This window comes from Chinchilla lanigera, unplaced genomic scaffold (genome assembly GCF_000276665.1).
Source record: "Chinchilla lanigera isolate Chin_1 unplaced genomic scaffold, ChiLan1.0 scaffold00001, whole genome shotgun sequence".
Classification (NCBI taxonomy): Eukaryota; Metazoa; Chordata; class Mammalia; order Rodentia; family Chinchillidae; genus Chinchilla; species Chinchilla lanigera.
The window spans coordinates 5,576,919-5,593,937 of NW_004955402.1; the positions used below are offsets into that span (position 1 = coordinate 5,576,919).

General features: G+C 44.5%; 1 protein-coding gene and 1 long non-coding RNA gene across 22 annotated transcripts in view; one reads left to right on the forward strand and one right to left on the reverse strand.

Moving 5' to 3' along the window:
• Positions 1–17,019, forward strand: part of Epb41l3 (erythrocyte membrane protein band 4.1-like 3) — a 215,160-nt gene that overhangs the window by 117,333 nt on the left and 80,808 nt on the right. For 19 of the 21 annotated variants that reach the window (XM_013516964.1, XM_013516834.1, XM_005372630.2 and 16 more), the window contains one exon: positions 13,806–13,981. In XM_013516964.1, the coding sequence (XP_013372418.1) occupies positions 13,817–13,981 (165 nt within the window). In that variant the 5' untranslated portion in view covers positions 13,806–13,816. Of the gene's footprint in view, positions 1–3,127; positions 3,213–13,805; positions 13,982–17,019 lie in introns of those variants that run through there. The other 2 variants (XM_013517037.1, XM_013517088.1) reach the window with 2 other exon arrangements.
• On the reverse strand, positions 8,186–15,680 carry LOC102009778. The gene is made up of 3 exons (XR_259030.2): positions 15,565–15,680; positions 14,627–14,716; positions 8,186–8,385 (listed from the first exon to the last, which is right to left on the reverse strand). It is a non-coding gene; the product is annotated as an uncharacterized LOC102009778 (long non-coding RNA).

Sequence of the window (17,019 nt, forward strand, 5' to 3'; positions counted from 1 at the left end):
CTGTCTGTTTTTGTTGTTGCTGCTGTTACTCTACTGAAACACCCAAGGCAGGCTTGTTTATACAGAAAAGAGGTTTACTTAGCTCACAGTTCAAGAGGTTCAAGCCTTGTGCATACAGCAGCTCCCCTCTAGGGAGAACCTCATGGCAAGTAGTGCTGTGTTGGGGCATATTCCATCGTGGAGAGAATGTGTGTGGGGGGATATCATATCCCCTAACAGGAAGCCAGAGCGATTCCAGGGTCAGGTTTGCACTTACAGCAGGATGCTCTACTGAGACTTCCCCAAGGAACTCACACTGGGCCCCCCACCCTCAAAGGTCCACCCCACCTCCACTCCCAACACCACTGCACTAAGGACCACGCTCCCCACACACAGACTCTTGGTGGTCAAAGTTCAACAGCAACCAAACCATAGCCCCGGGGTTACTCTGTAGCCTCTCAAGGATTGGTGGTTAGCACTGCCCTCTCCAGCAGTCTGGCCCCTGAATTACCTCCCTGCTCTGGGCACTTAGCTTCATTTGCCTCGTCTTCCCACTCCAGGCCAGACACAGGCAGATGTCATGGAATTCGTGTGGCTTTTTAATTTTTTACCATATATTAAGCTTTTACCTAGGCAGGTTTACTTTGCTTTCATTTTAAATAGACAAGTTAAAGGATTAAAAATAATTTCATTGTGAAAACTCAGTAATGAAAAATATTATCAACACGTGAAGTAAAGGCAAGCTCACTGTGACTAAACCTTAAATACACACACCAAAAAAAAAAAAAAAAAAACTGAATCTATAAAAAGTACTTACGATGAACTGTATTTCAGCTTTTCAGTTTTTCTTCAAATTTATTTTTGGCTGGAGGGTTTTGAGTTAATCCTCATTGAATTGGAAATAGTTGGATTTGAAAATTGAAAGAGCTATTTATTGACTTACTTAGTTGCCCATTGGAGAAAAATGAATATAAATGGAATATCATGCCTGTAGCTATTCATCTTTTGTACATTGTGTGGGAAACCCATCCTCATAATGAAAGCATTAGCATATACCTGCAGCGTGGGGCCATGATCTTAGCTACTGAGTCACCTCCAAGACCGGAAGGCACATGACAGCCGAGCCCAGATCCTAAAGCTTCCGTTCCAAAGTATTCAAGGCACAAATAAGGAGCCCTTTCCCTGCTTCTGGCTTGGAATAAAGTGCCAGGGAGTCAGGAGTCCCCTTCTCTCCACCTTTGGAGAACTTGAGGGGCACTCTTTTTAAGCAACATGTTTATATGCCAGTGAAGTCATCTGAGAACATTCTTTATAGCCTCCATCCACCATTAGCCTTAAGATGAAAGCTGATGTATTACAGTAGAAACAGAATAATTAAATATTTGGCCTCACATCTGTGTTGAAGGATGGAAACGTTTAACTGTTGTCCAGCTGCAACAGTATAGCAAGGCCCAAGTGCCAGGAGAGCGCCCCATTTCCTCCGTGTGAATTGTGAGCCATCCTGCTATGAGCACTTAATTGCTGGGTATTAAAGACACCGTGATATAGACCTGTGGGAAGACCAAAGTTTATTAACTTGGTTTGGGGAAACAATAAATAAATTAGGCTATGTCAGGATTTTAAAAAGAAGCTTACTGGCTTGGCTTGGTAGGGCATGCTTATAATCCCAGGACTCTGGGAGGCTGAGACAGGAAAATGGAAAGTTGGAACCCAGCCTGGACCACCAACCAATTTAGTAGGATGTGTATCAAAATTTAAAAAAGAAAGAAAGAAAGAAAAAAGAACAGGAAAAAAAGAAAGAAAGAGAGAAAGAAAAGAAAGAAAGAAGAAAGAAAGAAAGAAAAAGAAAGGAAGAAAAGAAAGGTTAGGGATGTAGCTCAGTGCATAGGGCCTGCATTCAATCCTGGGTTCAAGGCACAGTTCTGAGAAAGAACAAGGAGGAGGTGCTGTAGTTGATCAATCGGGCCCATTCTGCACAGGGGAAACGTTGAAAGCTATGGGTCTATGCTCATTTCTGTCGAGTGCAGTAGGCCTCGGAGCCACCAAGTGTCGAGGGGTCAGATTGAATTGAGTCCAATTTTCTAAGACATCATTAGTAGACGTGTGATTTCGGGCACATTTGGGTTAAAAGAGGCTCCTATATCAAATCACTGACTTATTTAAATATTTAATCACCATCAGTCGGCTGGTAATCATTGCATCATAGGACTTTATAAGAATTTAATAGGAACAATAGTAGAATGCCAGGAATTTTCCCATTTATTTGATTTCTTCTTGGCTTTAGCTACGGAAGTAGCTTTTTCATATTTCTGTATTGATTTGATCGAATGTTATTCATACTGAGTGAGGCATCAGGGCTCAAGGCCTGGAATTCTTTTAAAGGCAAGATGCAGTATTTACAGGGAGCCTCCTTTCCTCGGATGACCACCTTCGTGCTGTGTCTGTCCTTTGCCCTATGGTGCGGACGCTATCCAGAGACCCAAATCCAATTCTCAGCCACAGATCCCAGGCAGCAGATGGTCTGTTGCCCCCACAGAGGTAAAACATTTGGAATTTTTAGTCATAACCTTTTCTGGGATTTTAAAATCAATGATTCTGTAAGACAGATCCATTTCCAGAGGAGCCAGAGAGCTCTTACTTGGTGGTGGGTGAGGACTGTGCAGAGTCTGTTTTAATTTATTCCTCTTCTGTGGTTCGCACTACATTTCTCACAGATGCAGAGTCAGATGTCGGGAATAGGAAAATATGCTCCTGAATTAAGGAGCCAAAGTTATCTTTTTCCTATTACGTTCTTCCCTGGATGGAATTGGCCAGGAACACAGAGGGAACAAGCTCTTTTTCGCTCTTCGATTTTACCGAAAGGGGCTGCTCACTGGGAGTTCTAAACAGTACAAGTGGACACCGACGGCCGGGACATCCCGAGCCTGACTTCTCAGTCTGAGGTCCTCCAAGATCAACGACCTCACATTTGTAGCTGATTAGAATTGCAGTTTGCCTGTTCGAACCCTAGACCCACCCTCACGGGGAGTTAGGAATTGCTGAGGATCTAGAAGCGATCAGAACCGTTCGTCTTTTCTCTAGAAGGAACAGTGATTGCCCATCTTTTTGTTTTCCAGGAATAAAGTGTCAGTCTGGGACAGAATCTGAGGCTTCACACTAGACTGGAAACCTCTTTTCACAAGGGAAGAAGCTTGGGCTGGAATGCTTCAATATATACTTAAAGACAATAAGTAGTAAGGAAAATAGTCTTTAAGGGAAAATTTCATTTTATTGATGTTTGAATTTGCTGTTTACCCTGTGTGAAGGGATAATGTGGCATGCTGGCAGTGTGGAATTTTAGATGATCACATAACAAATGCCAAAACTTGGGCAGACCGTCCAGTCTGAGACAGAACAAGGAGGCCGGAAGGTTTTACGTGGTACCAGTGTGCCAGTTTGAGCTGCAGGAAGGAGGACAGAAGCTCAGACCTGAGTTGTTCCTAAGGGACTGTCTCCATCTGTTTGGTGGGGACCACATCTACTGCAGTCACTGGGTGAGCTTGTTTGACAGCCTAAGGCGGGTGCTTCTCAGGTGCCACCCCTGTTAATTGAAAAGTAATAATATCACAAAAGTAGGGGAAATTATTTCAGTTGAATACCCAGTGCATTTGAGACAACGCTCACTTTTCCCTTTAACCATGAAGGCAATATTTGATAAGATTTCTTTAGAGTTTCGTTAAGAAGTGAATCTACTACATTTAAATTCTGCTGTACACACTGAGGGCACAATGACAGCTTTGTGCTTACCAAGATTGATTTATATTAACAGAAAATGGAGAGTCGTTTATTCACTCCTTCCCAGAGTGAGTTTAGCGTAAGGGCTGAATGCTTTGCAGCAATGCATCTCATTGGTTCTCCGAAATTTCCATTTTGATTTAATTTTTTGCATAAAATCTAAAGAACACCATTAAGGGGTTGCCCTTGGCTGGGAGAAATGAACTCACTGTCCGTCCTGAACTCAACTTCCGTGACAGTGAATGCTAATGAAGTGCTATAAGCATGTCTATCAGGAAACTGAGGTCAAACACTTGTGTTACCTCCTGGAAAAAACAGGTATTTCCAGGCAATTTTCAATCCTAGGAATGACTCCATAGGTACCTCTGCTGTATACTCAACAGTACATTAAAATGCTCGTCAAAGTGACAAGATAGGTGAATTGTGGGAAAACTGCGTATGCTGGGTGCTTTCTCAGTCTAACCTAGGGCAAGGCAGGATTCCTGGGTGGACAACTTAAAACCACCAGGATTTTTGTGTAGACCATGTAGAATCTTTAGTAGCATCTACGCAGCTTTCCAATAATAGGATCAAGTATAGACATGTTAAAATTTCACTGGGACTTTGATTCCCTGCCAGATTGTGTACTATGATGGTTTAGATCTAAAATGCCACCCTCAAGTCTTATGCGTTCAGAGCTTCCCTTTGGAAGAAGATTGGATCATGGGCGTTCTGTATTCACCGGTGGATTCACCCACGGATGAGTTCATAGCTAAATGTGCTGTTAGGAGGCGTAGAAGGAGCGCCTGGGAGCCAGCCTTGGGAGGATATCATCTCTCCTGGGTTCCTCCTGTCTCTCTCTGCTTCCTGGCTGCTGTGAGGTGGACAGCTGTCTTCCCCAGGTCCTTCCCCGCTGATGTTTCTGCCTTAGGGTCAGCAGACCATGAGCCGAGGAAAACCTCTCCCCCTCTGAGTTCCAGATGCCAGGTGTTTTGTCCCAGTGGTAGCTAATATATGTGCCAAGCAAGCATGGAGGTGCAGGGGCCGTTCATCCTGCTGTGAGGCTCTCCAGTGAGGTCTGGAAGCACATTTTCCGCTGAAGGCCAACATGCTCTATGTGAATTTGTGACAGATTTGCTTTGCTTGGAAGGCTGGAGCTGTCACTGAACCCGCAGGAACACATCCGTCATAAATGCAGACAACCGTTGCTTTCGCCCAGATTTGATGATTTCACCAGGAAGTGCTCACGAGGTGGGGTAGCTCCTGACCTCCTCTGGCGGAGGTGATGGAGGAGCCACTGCACAAGGGCGGTGGTTGAAGCATGACGTTCGTTGGTTGTTGGCTCCCTGCCTGTGAGGTCCGCAAGAGAATGCATTGCCTGCTGTCTGCTCACCTCCAGGGACCCTATGGGCTTGAGAGACCTGACATCTGTAAGAGGCTGGCGTTGAGCTCTGTCTCCTCCCACTTTCTCCCTCTTAGATGGAGCCACAGTAGATCTGATCGGCACCAAGTGGATCCCACTCCCTCCATTCCCCTCCACTCAAAAGCCAGTGTGATCCTCTAAAATCATCTGTAAGCTCTGTCCTCTTCTTAAAACTCTCCTCTGCCTTTAAAACAAAATCCAGCTTCACAGCTTTGACCTAAGAAAGATTCTTGGTATTTCAAAGAATGTAGGGAACTTTATATCTTAGTATTTAGCACCAGTTGGATTTGCAACTATGAACACTATGTATGTTATTAGGGTAGATGCTTACATAATCATCCTATCTGTGTCTGTCTATCATCCTTCTAATCTTTCAAACTGCATTTATTAATTATTCGGCTCACCCATAGATTTAAACATTTTTAAACTTGAAAAAAAAAGCTTACACCTTGCTAAGAATAAGCCAGATTTTTCCTACCTAGCAGATAAGAGTTTTTCTAACTTTTTCATAACCTGGATAATATATTATTTTGGTGAACTAAATAAAACCTTAGTAGACTCAACTAGTTCATGAGGCCTGGTCCAGCCTGGCCTGTGCAGTGAGGGAAGAGGCTGACTTTCTTTTCTTACTAGAGTGCTAATGATTACCTACCAGGTATCTTTGTGTGTTTGGTATAGCAGGGTCAGGTGATGTGCGTCTTTACTTTCTTTAGGAGACAAAATTTCCTCTAGCCAGTGCTTCTGGCTCTTAGGAGGCCTAGAGTTTTGGAATATTAGATGAGCAAGGCAAACCAAATTCCACTGAAGTCACAGAGCAGTGACATCACAGGCCCAGAGCCCAGGCCCCTGGCTGGTCCGGACCCTCCTGTCCTGTCACGGTGCCGCCTTGTGCGTTTGTGTTTCGCTTTTTCCCTTTTATCTTGCTGAGATGGTCTGTGACCTTCACTTCACTTACATTTAAAATGTAAAGTGAGTCCCTTAATTTGAGACTCAAGGTTAGCGATAGTTTTTCCACGAAAGGGGTATTTCCTGCGGAAACCCCACAGACTGGCTGTACGCCTCTTTCTCTGGGCTGGGTGCTCCCACACTGGGCACTGGGACCGGATCGGCCCTGGGTAGCCTCTCAGCATGCCCATCTCTTAAATCAGAGAGCTTAACTTTTGTGTTGGCCTCGGAGAGTTTTTAAATGTACATCACTGAATCACCGGTGTGCGGTCTGTTTGGGATGTCTTCTCCGTACTGATGGATATTGCGCATCCTCTGAACGTTTGCAGTGGTCACTGGTAAAATCATTCTGGAGTTATGATGTCTTTGGCATGAAAATTCCAGCTTTCTGCTTTTTGTCTGATCTTAAAATGTCACCCGGACGAGACCTGGTGTGTTGACATGCAGAGCTTGCAGTGAGTGTGGCCGAAAAGCTTATTTGAAAAACAACAAAAGAAACCGTCACCAGTGTTCCTGCTGTTAGTCACACACAGTGTCTCGGCTCTTCCTTGCCCACTCTTTTGGAGAGACTTAATAACGAGCAGCTCCGAATTTAAGTGTTTATCCGTTGAGGAGGGATCGGCCCACGGCTGCCCGAGCAAGGCCTGCCTGGCCTTATTTCCGAGCTGAAGAATGCAGGCGTCCTGCCGGCCCCATCCATCAAGGTCCTTGGGGCTGCCCGGGTGATCTCTGGGTAACAGGCCCAGTCTCTGCAGCAAAGGTGGACAGCCTTGGGGGACTGACCCCTCATCTTCGCCCCAGCAGCCACAGGTTCCAGCCGCGGCAGTAAGTGCCTGCGTGTGACCACTCAGGGGTTCTGCTTTTTCCTGAGGGGCTGGCAAGGCCTGGCCTGAACTTCCTTGTGGCTTTTTAAACACAACTCAAGAGGTAAAACAGATAAACAGGAAGTGGGTGGGAGCTGAGAGTAAGGAGAAAGGCAGGGTCCGGAGTGAAGTGTGGGTAACTGGAGTCCACCTGCTGGAAGGGGGAAATGGAAGGGCAGGGCATGGCGGTGCGCGTGTTCAGAGGATCAAGGACTTAGGTGAACGGATGTTTGCTTTTAGGCAACTCTGAGATACCCAGGGCGAGCCCTGAAAACCAAACTAGGTGAGGTTTTCAAGGAAGAGGGCTAACCTAACGACTGCCGGGTTTGGAAAACAGAACGTGGCGACGTAGATGGAAGCAAGAACAAACCGCCAGTGGAGGCCGAAGGAACATCAGGGGTCCGGCCTTGGCTATAGCTCAGTGGCACGGCACCTGCCTGGCAAGCATGAGGTGCTGAGTTTGATTCCCAGTACCAAAAGAAAAAAAGAAAGAAAATCAGGTGTCCCACACCCATGGAGGGTTGGGAGAGGAGATGTCCCTTGGGACGCATTGATTCCTGGGGAGGTCCCTGCTAACCTTAGCAAGGTTTGCGAGAGTAATGGGGAGTATTCTGGGAATGGGTAAGATGCAGGATGTCTAAGCAGAGCAAGACGATTGTTTCTAGAAGCTTATCCCTGAGGGAAAGGAGAGGGGTGGGTGGGCTTCGATGGATCGGGCATTGGAGACCAGGAGCAGATGGTTTTGGTTTCTTGTGGGTGGTTGTTTTATTTTGTGTTGTTTTGTTTTGGGTAGGTATCCCAGGGCATTTAAAAATATGCAAATGAAAGAATCCAGTGGAAAGTGTGGGGATTTTTCTGTCTCATTTGATGATTTTAGCAGACTGGTGAACAGTATTGGGTAGTTCTAAGTTCTTTTGGTGAAGTTCTACAGGCCTCCCTCCTCGTCTATAAATTTATAGTTGAAATATAAAAGGGGAAAAGTTGATGTTTAACGTGTGTCCGTTGTTGTCCCTCGTCCGCGTAGGCAGGTAAATGACAAAAATGTATATTGAGGATTTTATTCTGGTAAGCCTTCAGCTTGTGTCTTCTCGTAAAAGTCCGTGGAATTTTCATACCGGCGAGACAGACAGGTGACCGAACGTGGGAACTCACCTCCCCGGCCGTCATTTAGTCAGGAGATGGAGATTTCGTGATGCTGTTTCTAGAGGCAGAGAGGTGAGGACAAACTGGGCTGTATTTTTCTTCTTCCTCCTTTGGAATAAAAATTCAGGGCTGAGAAGGAACAAAGCTTGACATGCATGCCAGTGGCCATCTTTGTCGGCAACTGGGGTGGGAATTGTGCTGCGATTTCATTAGCACCTGCGCAAAGCTTTCTTTGAAGTCATTACCATTTCTCCGGGCAGTCGTTTAATAAATATATCCCTGAGAGAGGCAAATGGAAATACAATTGATGTTTCTCTAAAAGTAAGGCATTCCTCTTGCCGTCAGCCTAGTGCACTTAGGGACATCCTTAACCCTACTAGGATTTGCAGTTTATAGGAACTTAATCTTTTCAGCCTAAACACAACAAACAGTGAGGTAAATTTAAAGCTCAGAGGGCACAGTTTTAAATCAAAGCTAAACATTTTGTATCGCTTTCTGTGTGGGACTGTAGTTTGCTTCCAGTAACCCAAATTATCAGCTATTCGTTAGGCCAAGGTAAGCAAATCAGAAGATAAGGGAACCTTAGAAACAGTCCTTAGTGAGTTCAAAAGGAAAAGGTGTGATTTTGGCTGACAAGATTTGTCCAAGAAAGCACGGGGTGAATATAAGAAAAAGAAAAGCAAAAGCGATGTAAATATCATGAAAACCTAGTTCAGAAAATATTTTGGAGAGTGAGTCCCTGTCTCATAAAATAAAATCAAATAAATAAAAGGTAAAAAACTTGTTTAAAAAACCATTTTGGCATTTAAGTACTAGTGAAGGAGCACACTTGTAAAGTCACTGAAGTGAGTTAAAGTTAGAAATACTGTATTTAGGAGTTCAATTTTAATCGTTTGCCATTTAAGACATGTTTTTTGCTTGCTTATGTTGGCACATGGATGGGGGAGTATTGAAGTTTTTTAAATTGAATTTTCTGATCTAGGCCATTGATACTGGTTTTTTTTTAGTACAGTATGAACTTATGACCTTTCAGATACGTGGAATTGGATATCGATTCTAGTGAGATTCCAGAATTAAAAAGCCTTACATTGTAAAAGATTGTTGCTTTACTGTCTCTCAATAGCTACGAAACTTTTATTCACATTTATCAGGCATAGCAGTCATTTTCATTTGTTATATTATTCTTGTAGCAAAAGTCAGTATGCCAAGGAAATATCTGGCAAGGGCATGGAGCTTTTTTTAATGATTGACGTTCTGTGATTCATGTGGTATTATGACTGGTAAGGTGTTATGTAGAATATTCATAGGTAAAAAATGATAGGTAATTTTCTTATTTGAATAGCTGATAGGTGGGTGTTGGACTCCATCCATTTTGCATTTTTATTCAGTTTGTGTATAGCTGGCTTTGTGTCTTGGAATTAAAGACAAAGGCAGGTGCAGAATGGTTGCATGACTGGAATAACAACATTAGTATCCAAATTGGGACACTCTTTTATTAGTTCCTGTCTATCCCATATTTACTGTGTCCTGGAACTGAGGCATGTATTTTAGAGAGATTTCTATTTTAATGCATATTTGATAACATTTTAACTAAAAGTTTAGAATATGCTGAAAGGAGATGGATATATTTCAACTACGTTTAAAAAAACTTCTGTGTCTAAAGAGTAATGAAGTAGTTGCAGGAAGCCTATGAAAGGGGTGACGGATTCGTTGGCTCAGATGGAAGTATCTTCGGGTTGCTCCTCCACCCCACCCCTTCGCCTCCTGGCCATCTCTCACTGCACTGGCGGGGAGCAACCTTAGTCATCTAATTTCTCATCTCAGCCTCTCGTTTTATAGAAAAGGAAGCAGGAGACTGAAATAATTATCATTCCCCCAACATCATACAAGAAACCTGTTTGCTGCTAATTATTTTCATGTATTCATAAAGATGATACATACATTTTAAGATGAAATAAGCTGTAACATTTAGAGCTTGAAACAAGATTCTAGCTTTTTATTTCTGTAACTGTTTTGACATCTCGTTATTAAATGACAGCGGTGGTTTGCTGAAACATTTGTAATAGCAGTAACACAGAATCCTGAAGAGATATTCATAAGACATAGTTGGGAGACCTTGATAATACACAAAATTATTTGAAAGATAAGAAAATAATTTATATGCAGGAACTGCCTTGCCGTAGAACCTTTTTAAAATGAGCTTTCTAAAAAGTGATTTTTCTAGTAGTTACTTGTTTTTTACTTTTTATACTCATGATTTAAGGGCTCTGTTTTATTATCTTCAATAGAGATTCTGTAAAACGCCTTTTCTTTTTGAATTTTTTTGCTAAGACTTTCATTTTACTCGTGAAAGCATTAGACTAAAAAAACCAATAGTATTTTTGGTGGGCTGAATTAGTGACAATTACGTTCTGATTTTTCAAATTGGGTAGGTAGAAAGACACGCTACCTTTTCATATTATCTTCATATGTGTATTATATATATTACATGTATATATATGTACATATGTGTAGCTTACATTAATTTTTACCTTTTAAGGTCTTCCTTTCAGACACTTGTAAATAAATTCTGTGTTCTTGGCTATAAAACATAGAAATACCTACTTTTTTACACATTGGAGAGTTTTTTTTAACAGTGAAAACTATGAAAGAGAGATACTGCACTTTTAAATGCAAATATATGATAATAAATGAGGTTGGTTTTGCATTGTGTTCATCAAATAATTATGGAAATTTTCGTGTACCGTGGTGGCCTTGGGTGTACTGGGGTAGAAAGGGATGTGATTCTCACCCTGGAATATGTAGGTAGCAGGTCGAACCAGCAGAGGATGATTATCACATCTGACAGTGCTGGGAAGGGAAGCTGGAACAGCTGTGTGACCAAGGTGGGCGTCTCCAGGGTAGCCCTGGAGGAATAGGGGGCTGGCTCCTTAACGGTAGAGGGAGGAATGTTCTCACCGCCCCTCACAAACCTGAAGGCGGAAGCTGGTGCGTTTAAGAAACTGGAGGGAGGCACTGGTAGCTTGACCTTGGAGGCAGAGCGGGGTCTCAGGGCCAGACACACCCCTGGAGGCCACACTAAGTAGGGGTTCAGATTTTACTTCAAGTGCATTGGAGAGCTGTTTGAAGAAGGTAAGAGAAAGGAAAATGCCGGGATGATGCCTGCAGTTCTGGCTTGGGAGGGCACATTGCCATTGACTACATCAGGGTGATGCAGAGACAAGGACCAAGTTTGGGGTGAAAGTCCCCAGGGCTCCCTGTTGGGCTTCAGGGGGCAGGCACGTGGGGAGACGGAGCCTCGCCTGGATGCTCAGAACCGAGGTCTGAGGTAGGGAGAGGATTGGGGGCCCCTGAGCTGCACGAAGTATTCCAACCTTGAAGAGTGTGTCATCTACCAGGGAGAAGATAGGAGGAAAGAAGAGAAGCCCACCCAGAACTGGATTTTCTGTGTTTTGGTTGCAGGCAGAAGCTGGGTAGAGGAGGGCTGTGTAAAGTATGAAAGGGGATTAAAACATATAGTGAATGTTTAAATTTTTAAAAATTATAGTATACAACACATTGCTATGAATTCCCGCAAAATCCACCCCTTGCTTCAGACACCTTATCCCATCATTCCTGCCATTTTCTGAAGCAGTTCTGGAAGTCCTCTTTCTTGAGTGTCTTTATAAGGTATGATGAAAAAAAGAAAAAACAAAAACCCCTGAACACTGCTGCCAAGCACTATCCAATGAAAAGACAGGCTTCTAAAAACCTACAGTGTGTCCTGGAGTCCTTCATTCACCCCGTCTCACGCGGTGTGACTTCCTGCTCTTCCCAAAGTCAAAATGACCGTGAAAGGGAAGTGTTTTCAGTTGACTCACAGCATCCAGGCAGCTGCGATAGTGCACCTGAAGTCACTCACTAAAGACGACTTCCGAATCTCATCTCTGGGTGGGCTGCGGAGGGGCCGAGGGTGGGAAAGTGAGAGGGAGCTCTGCTGAGCTGGCATCCCGGGTTGGCCTCACAGAGCCGGGGGGTTGTAGAGGACAGAGGTGAGGAAGACAGTAGGGTCAGCAACATTTTCAGTGTCTGGTATGTGGTTCTCAGTGTGCGGTAAATTGAGTTGGGTGTTAAAACTGACCATCCCCCTCCAAAAACTGGAATTCAGTTGTAGGCTCCGAGTGACACGTACCAGCACCTTTGCCCCTTCTCCGCCTGCTCTCTGCGGCCGCACCAGTTCCCAGGATGAGTGTGCCGAGGAAATGAATGTTTACTTTCAAGATTTGCATGACAGTCCAAAGTGAAACATAAGAGGAAAAGAAGAAAATGTGTCGGTTTTATTTGGCTTGTGCTCTTGCTGTGGGTTTGGACTTGATATTTACACATGCTTCGGGCCTCTCAGCACAGCCAGGTTGATGTGTCTTATTCAACAGGAGTAGTAGTCGGGGACTGTGAACAGTACTCTGAGTGGGAAGCACTGGGGTGGCCCTGGTTGCTGTTGGTGATGTCCCTTACTCTTCAAGTCACTCAGCTCCTCCTGCTGTGTGTCTTGAGGACAGAAACGGGATGATGATTCTCCGTAGTAAATAGTTTTACTTTGCATAATTCTACAGTCTACCAGTGAGTACACTGTTTTCTTGCATATTACACGAGCCCCTTGCTCAGGAGATATTTTTGCCATAAAATTAACACTAGAAAGGGAAATTATATGTGACACTTGCTTTTTTGAGATGTTTACCACACGTACATAAGATGCGACTTAAAATGTCACTGTGTCTGCTTGGCATCCTAGCTGTCGTAGTGCCTGGTAGAGAAATCTGCTTCAGAACACAGTGTTGTGTCTAATAGTCAGGAAAAATGCAACAGTAGGAAGTCAGTTCTTATGGGTCAGACTTGTCCGGTTTTCACATCAACACACGTGAAACCCGAGGCTCAAATGCCTGTCTGGACCAGCACGCGGAAGGCGGTGCTTATATGTTCGGTCTATTTTTAGGAAACAAGCCCTGCTTAAGGATGATGTATCACCAGCTTTGTTAGAGCTCCTTTTGAGATCTGAGACAAACGCATTTGTAGGATTTAGGAATGCAGGAGGAAGCCAGGGAGAAGATGAGAATTAATTTGGGAGCAAGAGAAGGAGGGGGTGCTACAGAGTGCCCCCAGCTGTGGCCAGCACTTGCTCAGTGTGGGACAGGGCCTACGCCCTGAAAGAAGCCTCTACTTGCAGTTGTGGTTCCAAATTCAAAAGGAGAAAAAGAGAATTAGGAGAAGTCAGATGAGAAAAGCAGTGGTTGTCAGAATCCATAGGTCCATGGACGTAAAGATAAGCAGAGGCAGAGGAAGGAGGTGGGGAATATCCACATCCATCATTTTCTTACGTGTCCCAGGGATTTATTCATATACATATGTGCCAAATTCACTTTCATGAAATTAAACATAAATCATTTAATTATTGTGACATTTTGGAAATGTCATTTAATGATGATCTGCAGCAAAAACCTAAACCTGCAGCAGCAAGTGTAATCATGACAGATGGAATGTCACCTGCCCTTGTGACATATACCCCAGCGGTTCACATCTGGGAGCTGGGTCAGGACTGCGCTGGGCTGCCTGGGTCCCTAAGGGCAGCCCCTCCCCCCCGCCCCCGGTAGTTAGGGCCCTTGGGAGAGAATGGAGGTCACTGCATCCAAGACACCACCTCTGTCCTTGTGTTCTGCTTCCAGAACAATCAACCATGACGACTGAATCTGGATCAGACTCAGAATCCAAGCCGGAGCAGGAGGCCGCGCCCCAGGAGGCGGCAGGGGCCCAGGGGCCTGCGGAGGCGCAGGGCGTGGAGCCCCAGGCACTGGAGCAGTTCGAGGGCGCTGCAGCACACAGCACCCCGGTGCACAGGGAGGTGAGTACCCCAGGGAGCAGGGGGCACCCCTGAGCTTATGCCGCTTGGACCTCTAGACCAGCTCGGGGCCTGCGCAGTCGCGGCAGAGAAAAACTGGTGCAATTTTGGGGCATTCACAGCCCACGACACTCTGCAACCTTCCCTGGTGACTCCTTCCTGTAAGACATTTAAACTGACACTGAAATCTGGGCCAGAGGTGCTTGGTTCTACCTGGATTTTCTGGAAGGGGAGACAGCATTCAGCCAGCTTTAACTCTGCTTCTGATTGTGGTTTGATTTGAATAAAGGTTGTGGATGGGTTTTTTTCCCCCAGACGTCATCCTGATCCTAGTATTAACATCTGCTCTTAGTGGATGTTTAAGTAGGTCTCCACCCCCTGCACACATCTTTATTTTCAGCTCTATTTTCCATGCATTTTGAGTTGTCAAACTTTTCATTCAAGGGACTAGAGTGGAAGGCAGTGGAAAAGCACATGCTAAGCATGTAGGGGGCCCTGGATTAGGTTCCCCACATCACGCCCCAAACAACAAAAATTCTGTTTTAGAAATAATGTATGGTTTATGCTCTGGCCTTGAGTGAATCCATGTTGAAATTTCTTTTGTCTTGAAACTTCAAAGTAAGAATCAGCATGTTTTAGAGCACTAACCTGTATGTGCTGCCAAAATCCAGAGTCCTCGAGTGACTGATCTCTGACAGTTTGAAAGTGTTTGTGATGAGCTGGAACTTCTAGGCGATACTGAGAAAAGAGGCATGAAATGAGCGTCATAGTGAGAACTCTCTGAGGGTCACAACACAGTGTTGTGACATCACACTCTGTGCTCATCAAACCCTAATCTCCAGGTTCTTTGATCTCTTTCCCAGAGCACGTGCAAGTCCTGCCCGTGGACAGTATTAACACCCTTTGTTTTCACTTTATTAATGGCTGCTCTGTTTGATCTCCGCAATTTTGTGTTTCGAGCTGGGGCTACTATCCTGGCCTGGCAAACGAAACCCAAAGGTCTGCTGTTGGCCTCGTTTTTCTTTACTTTTGCTTTTTTGTGTGAAGTCGTGATGGTACTGTTTAATTTCGTTTGTTGTGTTTTCTTTAATCTTAAATTGCTACCATTTGGCTTTTCTTCATTCTGTCCCCTTAGTTCTGAAAGGAATGAAATGCAAGCGAGGGAATAAAAAGAGCCGTGTCTGTACCTGGACATGATGAAACACACAGTGCTGGGTCACTTGAGGAGGAGACGCACTGAGCAGCTCACCCTTTGGCAATTCTGCCACCTGTGAGCCCCGCACCGTGCGTGTACACACCTCGACAGGGCGGCTGCTGCACACTAGATAGTGTAAATAGAGCCTGCTCCTCCGAGGACTGTGCTGCTCAGAACTGCATGAGATTAAGTGAAAAACGAGAAATGGATGCAAGCCAGAGGGAGGGTAACCCTAACCCAAACCCTAAACGCATGGGACTGCTGCTTTGGGGACTGACTTGCCAGGAACTTTTTACAAGTAGCCATACACCGTAACTCTAAAAAAATATACTGTGGTAAATACATAAAGCAGTAACATAGTCATCATCATTATCAAGCATTCCATACTTACGTACAGGTATGCTGGCAGCACGGTAGGTCTGTCTTAGCAACACGGCCACAAACACACCAGCAGTGCGTTGCACTGTGACATTATAATGGCTGTGATGTCACTAGCAGGTAAGAACTTTTCAGTCCATCACACTGTCTTGTGGGACCACCATCATTGCGTGGGATTGGTCCAGTGTTGAACCAGAGTGTCCTGGTGTGGCGTGGGACTGTACTTTATCTTCTGCAATCGAGTGTGTGAGACCAAACCAGGGCAACGCTACTGAGCCACCAGAGGGAGAGATGCCCACCGCACAGGGCAGAGACCTAAGTAGGTCCTGGCTCTTCCAGCCATCGCCAGACACACCTGTGCCCTCGGGCCTCGTGCTGTTGCTCATCTACAAAATGAAGACAGCAGAAAAGATCATTTCTAAGATTCTTCTGTAGCATTCTGTGCTCCACAGCAGAAGAAGCCAGTTGTGGTGCAGGTAAAGTGAAGTATATTTTGGTGCTTACTGAAATTTGCGTTTGGCTGAAGTTTTGAATTGCAGGTCTCTAATTTTTGACCTGGAGAGAATTTGTAGGTTCCCTGGGACTGCCTGTCCTCATCTGCCATGGGAATAGAGGTACCCTCGTCTCAGCTGCCAGGAGGGTTGAGTGGGATGAGGATTTACTAAAGTGGTTGATGCTGATACTTTTTGATTACACTGCATCACAGTCTACAGTGGACGTGTCATTTGAGTACTTGGGCAGCTCTTCTAGAGCTGGTAAAGTTGTTTCTAAAATGTGTTGTCAGAGCCTTGTAGATTCATCATCCAAGTGCCCCTAGAAATGAGACTTGTCCTTTGATGTGGCTTAGGGTGCTCTGGAGTTAACATTTCAGTAATCCTTATTCTCAAACAGAATCTTATTTAGTAGAGGAAAAAAGAAATTTGATTTTCATGAATACATAGAAAAAGTTGATTTCAGGTAAAATTTAAATTAAAACTGACCTTGCCTGTGAAGAGGTGAAAGTATAAACTAAATATGCTTAAATCTTATATAAATTACAATGCACCTAACAACATGCAGTATGGGTATTGATACACAAATCCAAGCTTACCAAACTTCCCCTTAATCTCCCTCAGACACAGCATTTTTGACAGTTTAATGGGTTTCTTCTGTCTCTTATTTAAATGGTTTGACACAGAAGGAATGCTGGCCAGAAAGGTTGGACCAAGTTACCAGAACACTTCTTTCATTTACTGGCTTGCTTCAGCTGAAGCTCGCTTTCTCACCTATTTTGGTGTTTGGTTACACAGTGTTTTCTTTGCTCTCATAAGCGCAACAGATTGTTCTCTTATTCGTAAGACCCTCCCAAGTCGTCGTCTAGAATTCCCGGGTGTGACAGTGGGGGAAAAGACTCTAAGCAACGTGTGGATGGAAGTAAAGGTAGAAAATGTGGGAAAAGCAGGAAATTGTAACTGAAATCCAAAACAAA